At 41.3% G+C, this 12,871-nt stretch overlaps 1 protein-coding gene across 5 annotated transcripts in view; it reads left to right on the top strand.

Moving 5' to 3' along the window:
- The window catches only part of GIGYF2 (GRB10 interacting GYF protein 2), a 112,485-nt gene that overhangs the window by 93,785 nt on the left and 5,829 nt on the right, over positions 1-12,871 (top strand). For 3 of the 5 annotated variants that reach the window (XM_064485269.1, XM_064485271.1, XM_064485270.1), the window contains 6 exons: positions 4,309-4,431; positions 7,058-7,273; positions 7,403-7,608; positions 8,760-8,914; positions 10,409-10,578; positions 12,632-12,782. In XM_064485269.1, coding sequence (XP_064341339.1) covers positions 4,309-4,431; positions 7,058-7,273; positions 7,403-7,608; positions 8,760-8,914; positions 10,409-10,578; positions 12,632-12,782 — 1,021 coding nt within the window. The remainder of the gene's footprint in view (positions 1-4,308; positions 4,432-7,057; positions 7,274-7,402; positions 7,609-8,759; positions 8,915-10,408; positions 10,579-12,631; positions 12,783-12,871) is intronic. The other 2 variants (XM_010999009.3, XM_010999012.3) reach the window with 1 other exon arrangement.

Genomic DNA, 12,871 nt, shown 5'->3' on the forward strand with positions numbered 1-12,871 from the left:
GTTAGGAGGACGCTGGCAGCGCAGTAGCAGTGAAACAGTAAAATACTGCCGCTTTGGTTTTTTGATCAACAAAGTATAACATGATGCATTGTATTTTGTGTTGGGCATTTAAACAAGGGAAGAATAAAAAAGAGGGTAGGATATGAGCAGCGATGCCAGCAAAACCAGGTAAATCTGTATGGTTCATAAATTTAAATGTTGCAGTGCCTACTCTGTACCAGTTGAGTGCTGCTGAGACGAAGATAAATGAGACAAGGCAGCGGCCCTCAGAGAGCTGATGGACTCACGAGGGCAGGAGACGTTAACATTTGGATGTGTAAATAAGAACATTATGTAGTCCTTGAAACACAGCTGGCCATGGGGTTTATTGAAAATTGGATTGAGGTGATGAGTGCAGAGTGTTGTTTTAGGAGGATTCAAAGCATTATGTGAAATAAGCAGAAAGTGAGATGGGGAGACCAAAGCCAGTTTGAGAATGGAGGGTGTTGGTGAGAGAGGAATGCAGTTGCTGGAGAGTGAGGTGTGAGGTGAGTGTGCTCAGGGTTCATATCCCCCTGAGCTGTACGTACTGTGTGAAGGAATTAGAACCTAGAGTGATAAAACAGAGTGGGCCGCTGTTTTCAGCTAGGAAATAACACTGCTAGATTTGCAGGGGCGATTAAGTCACTTTGAGAGCTAAGTAGAAGATGGGCTTGAAAGGAACAAAACTGGAGGTGAGTAGACCAGTTGAGAGGGGGCTGATGGAATCGTCTGGGTGAGGAAGAGTTTGACCTAGGCCAGAAAGAACTCAGAGACAAGACGCAGAGGTTAAGAAAGTAAAGTGAGGGTATATCAAGGGATGGATAGTACACTCTCAAGGGGAGAGGGGCAGCCTCAAGTAAGCGGCTGCCCTGAGTGTTTTGGCAAGTTAGTTACATGGAGTGTAAAAATGAACGGGCAGAATTTTCATTGGAGAGGGAAGGGTTTGGGGTTGTAGTCCCTGATTTTCACCCCAGCTCCACCTTCAGAAGGGTCATGGCGTCAGTGCATGATGGGTGCTTCTAATCTGCAAGGCTAATTTTATTGAATGAGGGCATAATGAGGAGAAGGTTACATTCAGTTGGAGATTCCTGCCTCTTCCCAGCTTTCTTCGTCACCCCAAAAGGTGTGCCCACTTACCAGCCCGGAGGTTCCTGCTTTTCTTCTTCTGCCCAGGGACCCCTGCTGCTTACGATGTCTGGTCTCCTGTGTTTGGCCTGTGTCCCTCCTTTCTGCCCAATTCCTGCCATCTGGCCTGTGTCCCCCTTTCTCTGCTCCTATCTAGCTAGTGATGTCTTTGTTAAATCTAACATCTGGTCAGTCTCACAGGCATTTCTGTAGCCAGCTTTTTTCTGACATATAGATGTACTTTCTTGTTTTTTTTCACGTCTCATAATTGTTTGTTGGAAACAAAAGTTTGTTGGAATCTAGACTTTTTTTGATAAACATTGTAGCAACTCTGGGTACTGGTGCTTCCCCTTCCCCACTCATTATTATGATTTGTTTTGTGAATAGCTGGATTAATTTAGTGAAGTTGCACTCCCCCTGCCTCCCCAGTAGTGTGAAGCCTCTGCTGCAGCTTCTTTGGGGACGCCGCACTGGATATGTTCACCGTTACTCTGGAATGACACTGCTTTTGACTGGGCTCTCTGGGTTTTTCCACATCTAGTTGTTAAACTCCACTAATTGCTAGCTGGATTACTGTATTCTGAGAAGAGTCCTGGGGCATAAATTGTTTCATGGACTGATCCAGTCAAATCCAGGCATACTTCCTGAGGTTTATATTTGAGATTTGTTCTGACCTCAGTAGGGTTTCTTTCAGCTTCATTCGACGAAGAAGCAGCCTACAGGTTAGCCTGTGTCTGCAGCGAATCTACCAAGCGCCCCCCAGGTGCCTTTCATCCCAGCCGCCTGTTTTTGAAAGTGCCCTTACGTTTGAACTCCTTATGCGCCACACTCTTGTTTCAAATGAAGTCATTTCCTTTGGGAAGAGGTCTGGCGCTCTCCATAGTCCAGTTTGTTCTCCCCACGTCTACCCCAAGGCAGAAATCTCTGAGTCACAGCTCTGGAGCTAGGAACAATGGAGCCTACTTTTATGAATTGAGCCCTTGTGGGAATCTCTGCCTAGGTAGGGCGGACTGCTGCTAGGGCAGTCATCTCAGTAGCACTGTGTAGTTTCCATCCCATAAGTAAGGCCCGGGCATAAGAAGGAAGCCCCCACTTCTCAGATGTGCTTGTCTGTAACTTGGCCTTTCCAGCAGGAGGCTGGAGCCAGGATGAGAAACGCTGATCCTGTGGTCTGTCCAGGAAGCCAGCCCACTGACCGGCTGCTGATGGGGAGAGAGGGAGGCCTGTGCTCTTAACTGCATTCATCTGCTTCTGTGGGACTGAGCTAGGAGTTGGGAGACAGTGGGTCATGGTAGAGTACCAGCCTCTCTGTTCTGAGTTATAGCAGATTTCTTTAAAGAAATGTTATAAAAAATAGTGTTGAAAAAGTAAGGAAATAATGTCAGGGCAACAGGGAAAAAGTAAATTTTTAAAAGTCAACAAAGGATATTAGGCATTCAGGGGTTAGAAAATGTACCAGATTCCCTAGTCTTTGCTTCTGACTTGGGAGAATTGTTCTAAAAAGCATAATTGACAAACTGCAGTTCTCTGAGTGGGCAGTACAGGATGTTGAACTGGAAAATGCCCTGGGGCAGTGTTATTTCTTATGTACAAATAAGACTTAAGGAAAATGATAGCTATCTCCAGACATTAGTTGGTCATGTGAAGAAGACTTAGGTTTGTCCTGCATTACTCCAGAGAGCAGGCTTGTGAATCACGAGCAGGTACAGTGAAGTATATTTTGGCACAAAATACAGAGGGATTTCAGAGGTGCCTGAAAGGGGATAGGCCATTTCAGGAGGCCATGAGTCTGTTCCTGGTGCTGGCTGAGGTGCTGCTGAAGATGGCTGGGAACTGGGTCCTGGGTACGGTGTGGTAATACAGCCACTGGGGTCTTAGACATCAGCGGTTGCTGGCTGACTGCATCAGAATTACAAAACTATCCAGATTCTCTGGTTTCACCTTTGGATCTTCTGATTTACAAAGTGTGGGGCCAGGGCGTTTACATTTTTGTAGGTTCTCCAGGTGACGCTGCCAGGTTTGAAATTTGCTGCCTGATTTGATCTTGATATAGTACCTTCCAAATGTGTCATTTTCTATGGAGAAAAAGAGTTCATTTGTTTTCAACTTCGCCTGCTTGGTCCTGCATCTTTCTCTCTTAGCTTTCCTCTGCACCCCTCTGCCACCCCAGCACAGGTGCTGTTGAGAGAAATACCCCTGCTACCTGTCATACTGGGCGAAAGATGTTAAGGATAGATTATATTCAGTGCTGTTGAGGGTCTCATTTGGAGAGCTATCTGGTAATACCAATGACAGTTTAAAGTGTTTTCTGTTCTTATCCCATCAGTTCCAGTTTTAGAGATTCCTACTGAAGAGCCATTCTTTTTTGGGACTGTTTGGCATTTTGTTTATTTTGATTCATGCTCCTGTATTATTTTTATTGAACATATTTTAAGTCTGGTTAGATTTGTTCTTTTGTTTTTAATAGCTACATAAGATGTCTCAAAATTAGTGTATTTTTTTCTGGCCCAAAAAGACCAAGTGATTCCCTTAGAAATAATTGAGTTTTGAGAACACTGAAGTATTCAGGGCTCAGATAGTTACACTCTATGTCAGTCGATAATTTTAAAGGATAGAAAAAACAGAATTATTGATTAAAACCAGCTTAGTGCTCATGACTAGAAGCCACAGTCTGGTTAGTTCCCTTTGATGAAAGACTGACTGAAAACTGCTTGGCATCTTCTGTTTAGCTACCGACCTCACCTCTCCCTTCAGAAATCTTGCCCTTAACCCTTTCACTGGAAAGTAGATTTTATGTCCTTTATTACCCTCTTGGATTAAAAATTTAGTGATTCTTTTGTTTACCCCTTCTCTTTATGGCCATATATTGCTGTATACGCCAATACCAGATGTAACAAATTTGCAATTTCATAATGGTAGGTCAAATAAAAGTATATTGCGTGTATTTTAAGTTGTTTTAAAATAATCCTGTGACCAAAAAAATTAAGTAAAAGCAGCAGACTGGGAGAATAGTATGCAGAAGGATTGAAGAAGGAAATTTGAATTGAACGTTGTAGATGGAGTTGAAGGTAACATGAATATTCTGACTGTACAAATGCATTACAGCCTTGTTGTTTCCTGTCCATGTTTCCTCATCATCTCGTTTGCCTCCCTCTTTGTTAGCTTCCCTCTTCTTCAACGTGGGGCCAGCAGTCCAATACAACAGCATGTCAGTCCCAGGCAACACTGTCATTGGCTGAAATCCAAAAACTAGAAGAGGAACGAGAACGGCAACTTCGAGAGGAGGTAAATTTTAAAAGTCGAAGTGACCTAGACAACCCATGTTTCAGATTAGCTAGCGTGCATTATGGATTAGTGACTACTAAAGATAATTATTATTGTCAGAGTTGCTGACAGTACTACTGTCAGTATATCTGAATTGGATGTTTATTATTAAACACTTTATAATTTGGTCACTCTAGAAACATGAAGGATCTAGTAGGAATAACATTAAGATTGGGTACATAAATGTTCAGTTACCTTAAACATTTTACCATAGTTCTTGAGCGAATGACTCATAAATGAAAAGTAGATGGGTGTTCCATAATTGGGGGTAAATTTTGTGTAGATACTGTTTTGTAAATTTCATGCTTAGAATGCAGAATACATTTTTCCCTAAAGGGTATTGGATTTTCTGACTAATCTAGGAATAAAATATGACAGGGATAAAGTGTCTCTGCTTGTAAGTCTGTACCCTGTAGTTCTTCATTAGGATAGGAAGGATGCAAAAGAGTGGGGGTGGGGAGTAGAAGGAGGGAAAAACACAGTTCTTGACTGAGAGGAGAAGATGAGTGAGTAAAATGGTGTGGCTCAGCATGCCATTAGATGCTGTATTCATCTACCTGTCTGTCCATCTAGCCATCACACATTTGCTGGGTACCTACTCAGTTATAGTTTTAGTCTCAGGATAAAAAAGGCAAAAGTCTGCCTTCATAAAGCTGACTATCTAGTTGAAAGGACAATGGGCAGTAAAAATTAAGATAAAACATACAGAGTTATAGAAGGTGATAAGTATTAGAAAGAAAAACAAAGCAGAAAGCGACATAGGGAGAGGATTGGGAGTTGGGGATAGTATTGCTGGTAGTGGTGATCGACTGTCTGGTTTGAGGTAGCGCTGTCTGGGAGGGCCTCTCTGAAAAGGTGCCATGAGGTAGCAGAGTCTTGAAGAAAGCGCTTTATATGGATATGACCTGAGGCAGAGCAGTCAGTTTGTTAGTGTGCGAGCTGTCATTTTCGGATCTGGCAGGTGTGGTTCACTGAAGGCCATGGAGATTATCTATATGTATTCACCATGTAGTGTGCTTGACATTGTCCAGTAGGTTAAAATGTTTCTTCACCTTAAAAATTACCTTATTTCTCACCCTCTTAAAAAAAAAAAAGACTGAACTTCCTCTGAAATTATCTCTTTTCTAAAAAGTTAACAACTGGATGCAGAGCAGAGTATATCTTTCCCCTTAAAGGCTAGAAATTGTTCCAATAATTTTGTTCTCTGCTGAATGAAAAAATAATAATAGTAGTCATCAGAGTTGGAATCATAGGTCTTTTCTTGTTCATTTTTTTGTCTGTCAACAGTTAATAATTGCCTCATTTGTGTTTTTATTTGATTAATTTTCTTTGAACTCTTAAGTCTTTCTATACTCTTCAAAAGGTATAAAATGCCACCAAATAAGTATTTCTCACATAGGGAAAACCTTAGACAATTCTGTTTCACTCTTTCCCTGGAGGTATCCTGTACAGGACCTTCTAACCTGGTCAGATCTGAGGGTGCTTGGCTTGCTGCATGGATGTTCTGTTTTTTTCGAATTCTTGTTATCTGCATGTTGCCCTCCTGGACTGATTTTGATTTTCTCATATTTTCTCCCCTATTTTCCATCTTTATGTTTTTATCTTTTCTAATGGGATATTTCCTCAATCTTGTCTTTCGGGCCTTCCATTGAACTTTTAAGTATGCTCTTTTATTTTAAATTTCTGACTCCTTATATTGTTCTCTAAGTGTTTCTTTTTTATAGCTTCTTATTCTTGTTTCATTGAATGCACTGTCTTATCTCTAAGAATATTACCTACTGAAAAAAGCTAGCTATTATTTTCTCTTCATCTTATTTCTGTTTCTGCAGAATTTTGTTTGTTTAATTTGGTCTTTGGCCTTCGTCTTAGAAGCTGTGTCAAATGTTTGTTGATCCTGGGCTATTTGTTTGTATTTAAGAATAAGGCACTGAAAAGCTCTTTGGAGGTTCTGGTATGTACAGCACCTTGATGGGTGGTCTCTTGTAATGGTCTCTGTGCAGGCTGTTCTGTTGGAGTCCCACAGCTGTTGGTATCATAGGCGTATTCTCTTGTGCTGGGTCAGCTTTCCCATAGAATAGTCCACTAATCTGATTCAGCCCGTTTGAAGAGGAAAGTTTTAGTTTCCTCTTGCAGCCTGTCTTCCTCTGTTTGAGATACCTACACCTCTAATTCCTGAGCTTCCAATATGAATTGGCCTATTTCTGAGCTTCTTTTACTTAGTTTTCAACTTATTGTCTGTCTTTATTTGCTTACTTTCCTGTTTTTAAAATCTGTTATCTTTGTCCTTATGGTTTATGCTGTAAAGATTTTTTTCTGTCATTTTGGTAGGGCTTTGGAAGTAAACATGTAATTTCATTTTTACACATAAGCAAATGCTCTACTTAATTTTTAAGAAATAATTCCTAATTTCTTTTGTTCTCCTCTTAGTACTTCGGGCAGTTTACATCTTTATTTGCAGCAGAGGAGTTAAGCCTGTTTAATCTGATACAGCTACGGTGTATTTACATTCCATGTAGTGTACTGGGCATTTGTAACTATGACTTTAAAAACTGGAACCCTGAGGTGGCTCCTGTGTTTGTGCCGGCAGCAGAGGCGCCAGCAGAGGGAATTAATGAAAGCTCTCCAGCAGCAACAGCAGCAGCAGCAGCAAAAGCTCTCAGGTTGGGGGAATGTCAGCAAACCCACAGGTACCGCCAAGTCTCTTCTGGAGATACAGCAGGAGGAAGCCAGGCAGATGCAGAAGCAGCAGCAGCAGCAGCAGCAGCAGCAGCACCAGCAGCCAAACAGAGCCCGGAGCAACACGGTGGGTCCATCTTCTTGAGTGTCTTTGTGTGGGCTGCCGGCATAAGTCACCTTTTCTGACTTCTATGGACTCTCTTTTTATCTTTTTTATATTGTTAACTGTAATTATTTGTCTCTTTTTCCTAAACAGCATTCCAACCTGCACACCAGCATTGGGAATTCTGTTTGGGGCTCTATAAACACTGGTCCCCCTAACCAGTGGGCATCTGACCTAGTCAGTGGTATCTGGAGTAATGCTGACACTAAAAACTCCAACATGGGATTCTGGGATGATGCAGTGAAAGAGGTGGGACCTAGGAATTCAACAAATAAAAATAAAAACAACGCCAGTCTCAGGTAGGGCTCAAAATGATCAAACCTGTGCTCCTTAGTGGGTTAGGGGAAGGGGTGTGTGGGAGGTAGGATATTGGGTGGCCAGAGAAAAGTAGTTATTTAGTTTTTGCTTATTTTCATCTGTGTCCTAGCACATGAGATCGGTTTGGTGATTGCTTTCTTCCCGGTAGAATCACATCTGTTTTATTACTTGGGGCTCCTTTGGTTGCTGGGCACTTAGTCCATTGCCTGTCACATGATAACCACTTAATAAATATTAGAAAGAGTATATTTTTGGTATTGCTATTGAATATTTCTCCAAAGTATTCTCTAGATTTTAGCATTTTTTCTGTAAATTTATATTTTTAAGTAACTTAAAACTCTGCGTTTCATAAACACTTAAACCTTTGTATTTTTGTGATAAATTAGTTACATTTCACCTTCATCGTTCTTTCCTCGGCATACAGTTTTGTTGAAAGAGCATGGGTTTTAATGTTAAATGCGTGAGCTCAGATCCCAGCAGTGCCACTTGTTAGCTATATGACCTTGGGCAAGAAGAAACCTCTTTGAGCCTCAGTTCCCTCATCTGTAAAATGAAGGTAATAACAACTTCGTGTGATTGTAAAGATGACGTAAATACATGTGGAGTAGTTAGTAAAGTGCCTGGCACACAGTAACTACGTAATAAATGGTTGTGTTGTCAGAATGTTTCTTCTTGATTGAGGGCCTAATGTGTTATGAGTAGGACACTAAAGCATCTTTGCCAGGCACTGCGCTCTATGCCTTTGTGTGCAACATCTTTATTCCTTATGATAACCCCCAAAAAAGTAGTAGTACCATTTTGCAGATGAGGGAACTGAGGCTTAGTAAAATTTAAGATCTTACTGAAGGACATATAGGAAGAATTTAATCATTTCTCTGAAAAGAAGCCCTGTAGTCACAAACTAGGATGTACTAACCAAGGCTGGATTTTAAGGGATATTGAGTAATCCCTCCCCCTTCAAATATTTGAATTTTTGGTTTTGGTTGTTTTTTTCTTTGTTTGGGTTTTTTCCAAGCATTGGATTGCTGGGCAGCCACAGTGTTGCCAAGACACTATCTATTTACGGTGTTAGAGTATAATCATAGAGTAAGAGTTTCTGGGAGTATAATACCGCCCTCTTGTTTTGCTTTAGTAAATCTGTAGGTGTATCTAACCGGCAAAATAAGAAAGTAGAAGAAGAAGAAAAGTTACTGAAGCTCTTTCAGGGAGTAAATCAAGCCCAAGATGGATTTACCCAGTGGTGTGAACAGATGCTTCATGCCCTTAATACGGCAAATAACTTGGATGGTAAGAACTGGGGAGGGAAACCCAGCATGTGGAGCGGCAGAGCAGGGCCCGCAAAGAGTTGGCAAATTGGAATGATGGGCCAGCACTCAGGAGGTGAAATTTGATGGGGATCACGTCTTGAACCTGCCGTAAGAACTTGATTCTTTAATAGTATTGTAGTGTTACTTGTGAGAAAAGTTCTGTAATACTGTGCTGAAATGGGTTATCAGTGGTTACCAAAAGTAAATGCTTTTGTGACATACAGGCCAGAAGAGGTCATAGTTCCATATTGTTCATTTTATGGGGGAGCATTGCCAGATGGACGAAGGAAGGTAACTGTTATGGTGAGGATGGAGGTCAGCCTGGGCAAGAGAAGACTGAGATGATGTGAGATTTTCCCTTCCTGTCTTTTGGGGCAGAGGTGGGAATCATGTGACAGACAAGCAGGCTTATTTTTTGTAGGATTAAACTAAAACCTGTAATGTATGCAAACAAAAAGGTTTCAGCGCAATTTGAACAAAGAGAATTATCTGCCCTAGATGGAAGTGAGACCTTCCCCTACCCCCAAATGTTTGAACAGAGACCAGTCAGCTTGGTGTTGAAAGGAGTCCCATAACTTGTGGCTGTGGAACTAGTCCACCTCGGGTGTCTTCTCTAAAACCAAGAACCTTTTAAAAACAGAAGAGTCAAGAAATTTAAGGATTCCTTTGCAGCACTGTGGCAATATCTAATGGTTGAAAGAGCCGGAGAAAACAATAGTAAATGATAGTAATGGCTACCAGCCATTAAGCTTCTGCCATTTATGAGGCACTTCTAGGTTTTACCACGTGTTCTCCTAGTTATCTAAGTTTTGCAGTAATTTTATAATATACCTTCACAATGTAGGTGATGTTATCCCCATTTTGTAAATTAGGAAATGGAGACTCAGAATGGTCAAGTAATTCATCAAGGTCACACAGCCAGCAAATTTCAGGGTCGGGTTTTAAACCATGTCTGTCAAACTCTGACACCCGTGGTTTTCACCTGCGCCACACTGCTTCATGTTCCCTCTTACTCTTTGAACATGGTGTCTCGGTGAAGGGAAAGGAGGGTGCAGCTATATCTTCAGTGTCTGTTGTGGTGCCTGGCACACATCATGGCACTTAATAAATATCGATTGAATTTAAGGTAAAAGAAACGAATCCCCAAATGTCTTTAGTCTTAGGCAAGCAGTTGTTTCAGTCAACGTAATTTTTAGTTTCTACCAATATAACATTTAGTGAAACTAAATATGCATGATTTATCTTTGTCTCTGTGCTACTTCAGATAACTTGGGGCTTTACGAAATGATAGTTGATACACCCTCAAACTACTACAGAGTAGATTAAAGAATGTTTACCATAATAGCTGCATACCTTTCGAGTTTCCATCATTAATGTCTGTGTATTAGGTGCTAAAATACATTAAAAACTGAAACTGATCTTTTCTGTGTGATGTTTCATTGTTGTTCTTTATGTCTTCTCTCTCATGTTGCAGTTCCCACATTTGTCTCTTTCCTGAAAGAAGTAGAATCTCCTTATGAGGTCCATGATTACATTAGGGCCTATTTAGGAGACACCTCTGAGGCCAAGGAGTTTGCCAAGCAGTTCCTTGAGCGCCGTGCCAAACAGAAAGCCAGCCAGCGACAGCAGCAGCAGCAGCAGCAGGTATGAGGCAGCAGAGTGAGTGCAGTGCCCTTGTATTGATGTCTTGAAATGTTGAGCAGCCAGAGAAATGGAAGTGAAAGCAGTATTACCTTTTTTGTACATCGGATGACCAGAACTTTTTAAAACATGGTAGACTCGGTATTTTCACATCACATGTCCAGAGACCTTTGTGAATTTCCCAAGTAGCAAATAAAATCATTCACTCTCTGTTAGGCATACCAGCCCTGTTTCTCTTAGTTTTGTGTATTACAAATTCCAACTTGTCATAGACTGATAAATTTGGTTTTTAAATAGTTAAAGCCTACCAATGTTAAATCTCCGGTGCTCAGGATCCACCGTACCCAGTGCTGACAGCACTGCAGACTGCCAGACATTTCATATATTGTTGATGGGGATGGAGGGGATACGGTCAGTTCTCCTTATTCATAGTAGGTATGTTCTGTAACATTGCTGCCAACACTGAATTAGCAAATACTGAACCATTGCTTCTAGGGAGAATACAGAGTTAGTTTTCTAAGAACCTGTGGTCACAACATTTTTGTCAGCTGATCAGTCTGTAACCTTGTTTGTGTGTGTTTCTGTTTAAAGTTGCCTTATTTGATATATTGTTGTTTCTTAACATTGAACTCAATAGCCAGTTGCACTGAATTCATATCTAAATAAAGCTTACATAACATACATGTTTTCTCCATAAGGCACGTCACACACAGCCTTTGTGTACTTAGGAACACTAGACAGCACTTAACCCTCTCGGGCCATTTTGAACATTGAAATCAACAAAAAGCACAAAAATGTGAAAAACTTGACACTAAATAGACTGAAAAAGATGCTTATTTACAGTATTGAGAGCTGAGACAGGAAGGCAGAGGGTATTGCCACCTTCTACCTCAACTGAGAACATGTGCCTTGGGCAACTCAAACTTTTGATTGCTTTGTATATGTGCATGTCCAGAATGACCACAAAGACACTGCAAGCACTGATCTGGGAATTACAAATAAATTACAGCCAGTAAGCAAATTCACAGATGTGGAATCTTATCCACATCTGTGAATAATGAGGATTGGCTGTAAAGTCTTCTGAAAGACAAGCTGGCAGGGCTCGTGGAAAGGCTTAAGAATATTTATATCCTTTAATTCTGTAATTCTTCTACTAGAGATACTTCTAGGACACTTCTAGGAATGTGTGAGATGCAGTGAAGTACAGAGCATTTAAAAATCCATTTGGGTAGATGGGGCTAAGAGGGATCAACTGAGGGAAAGTGAAAGATGTAAACACTAACAGCACCAGGAAAAGTATTTTAAGCAATCAGAAAGGAAGACACCGTGCAGCAGTACAGAAGTCTCTGCATTTGTGCTGAAAGGAGACACGTGTGGGCAGCCAGGCTTGTCCCTCCTCAGCGCTCTCTCCAGTCCTCCTCCCCCTGTTACCCCTGCCCATACCTTCATGTAGCTCATTGAATCTGATCTCAATTTAAAATAAATTGCTCTAATAAGAGCACCAAGTGAATGTCTGGTAGACTATTTCATAGTTTAACCAGTTTGTAGAAAGTATATGAATAATATTTTGGGAACAGATCCCTTCTGGGATTGCTGATAGGAATAAAGTTGTTTGGTATCATCCTGCCAGCTGGTCTGTAGGCTGTCCTCTCTGTCTGGGGGCCCAGAGAACAAAGGAACCTTCCACTTTGAGTAGATGAGGGGTGTAAGTTGCCAGAGTACAAATTCCTAGTGAGTGGTACAGATTCCGTGTGTATTTGTAGCAGTTTTGACTGCTGTGGTGTTACAGCAGTGTGGACGTCCAGAGTTAACAGGACAGGCTTTGTGAAGACAGAGCTTGAGAGATAACTGTATTTAAATGAAGAAAGAGGGTAGCTTAGGGGACTGCTCTTGGTTTCGTTATTACCAGAATCCACGTTAAGCTTTCTGTTTTTAAATTCATCCCTTGGTAAGGTGGGCAGATCAGCCATTTCCTTAGGGTGGGCCAAACCTGCATCCACTGGATCCATTTCACAATGCATCCACTGTGTAACCTCAGTTGTGCCATTTTGTTTCACAGGACTCTGTCTGGGGGATGAACCACAGTGCACTCCATTCAGTATTTCAGACCAATCAAAGCAACAACCAACAATCCAATTTTGAAGCCGTACAAAGTGGCAAAAAGAAGAAAAAGCAGAAGATGGTTCGAGCAGATCCTAGTTTATTAGGTGAGCATAGCCTGAAGTCTCAGCTGGGTGTTGGGGAGGTTATATAGCAGGGTATAGCAGTTATATGTGAGTTCTGTGGCGTAATGTTT

The sequence above is a fragment of the Camelus dromedarius genome, chromosome 4 (assembly GCF_036321535.1).
Source record: "Camelus dromedarius isolate mCamDro1 chromosome 4, mCamDro1.pat, whole genome shotgun sequence".
NCBI lineage: Eukaryota > Metazoa > Chordata > Mammalia > Artiodactyla > Camelidae > Camelus > Camelus dromedarius.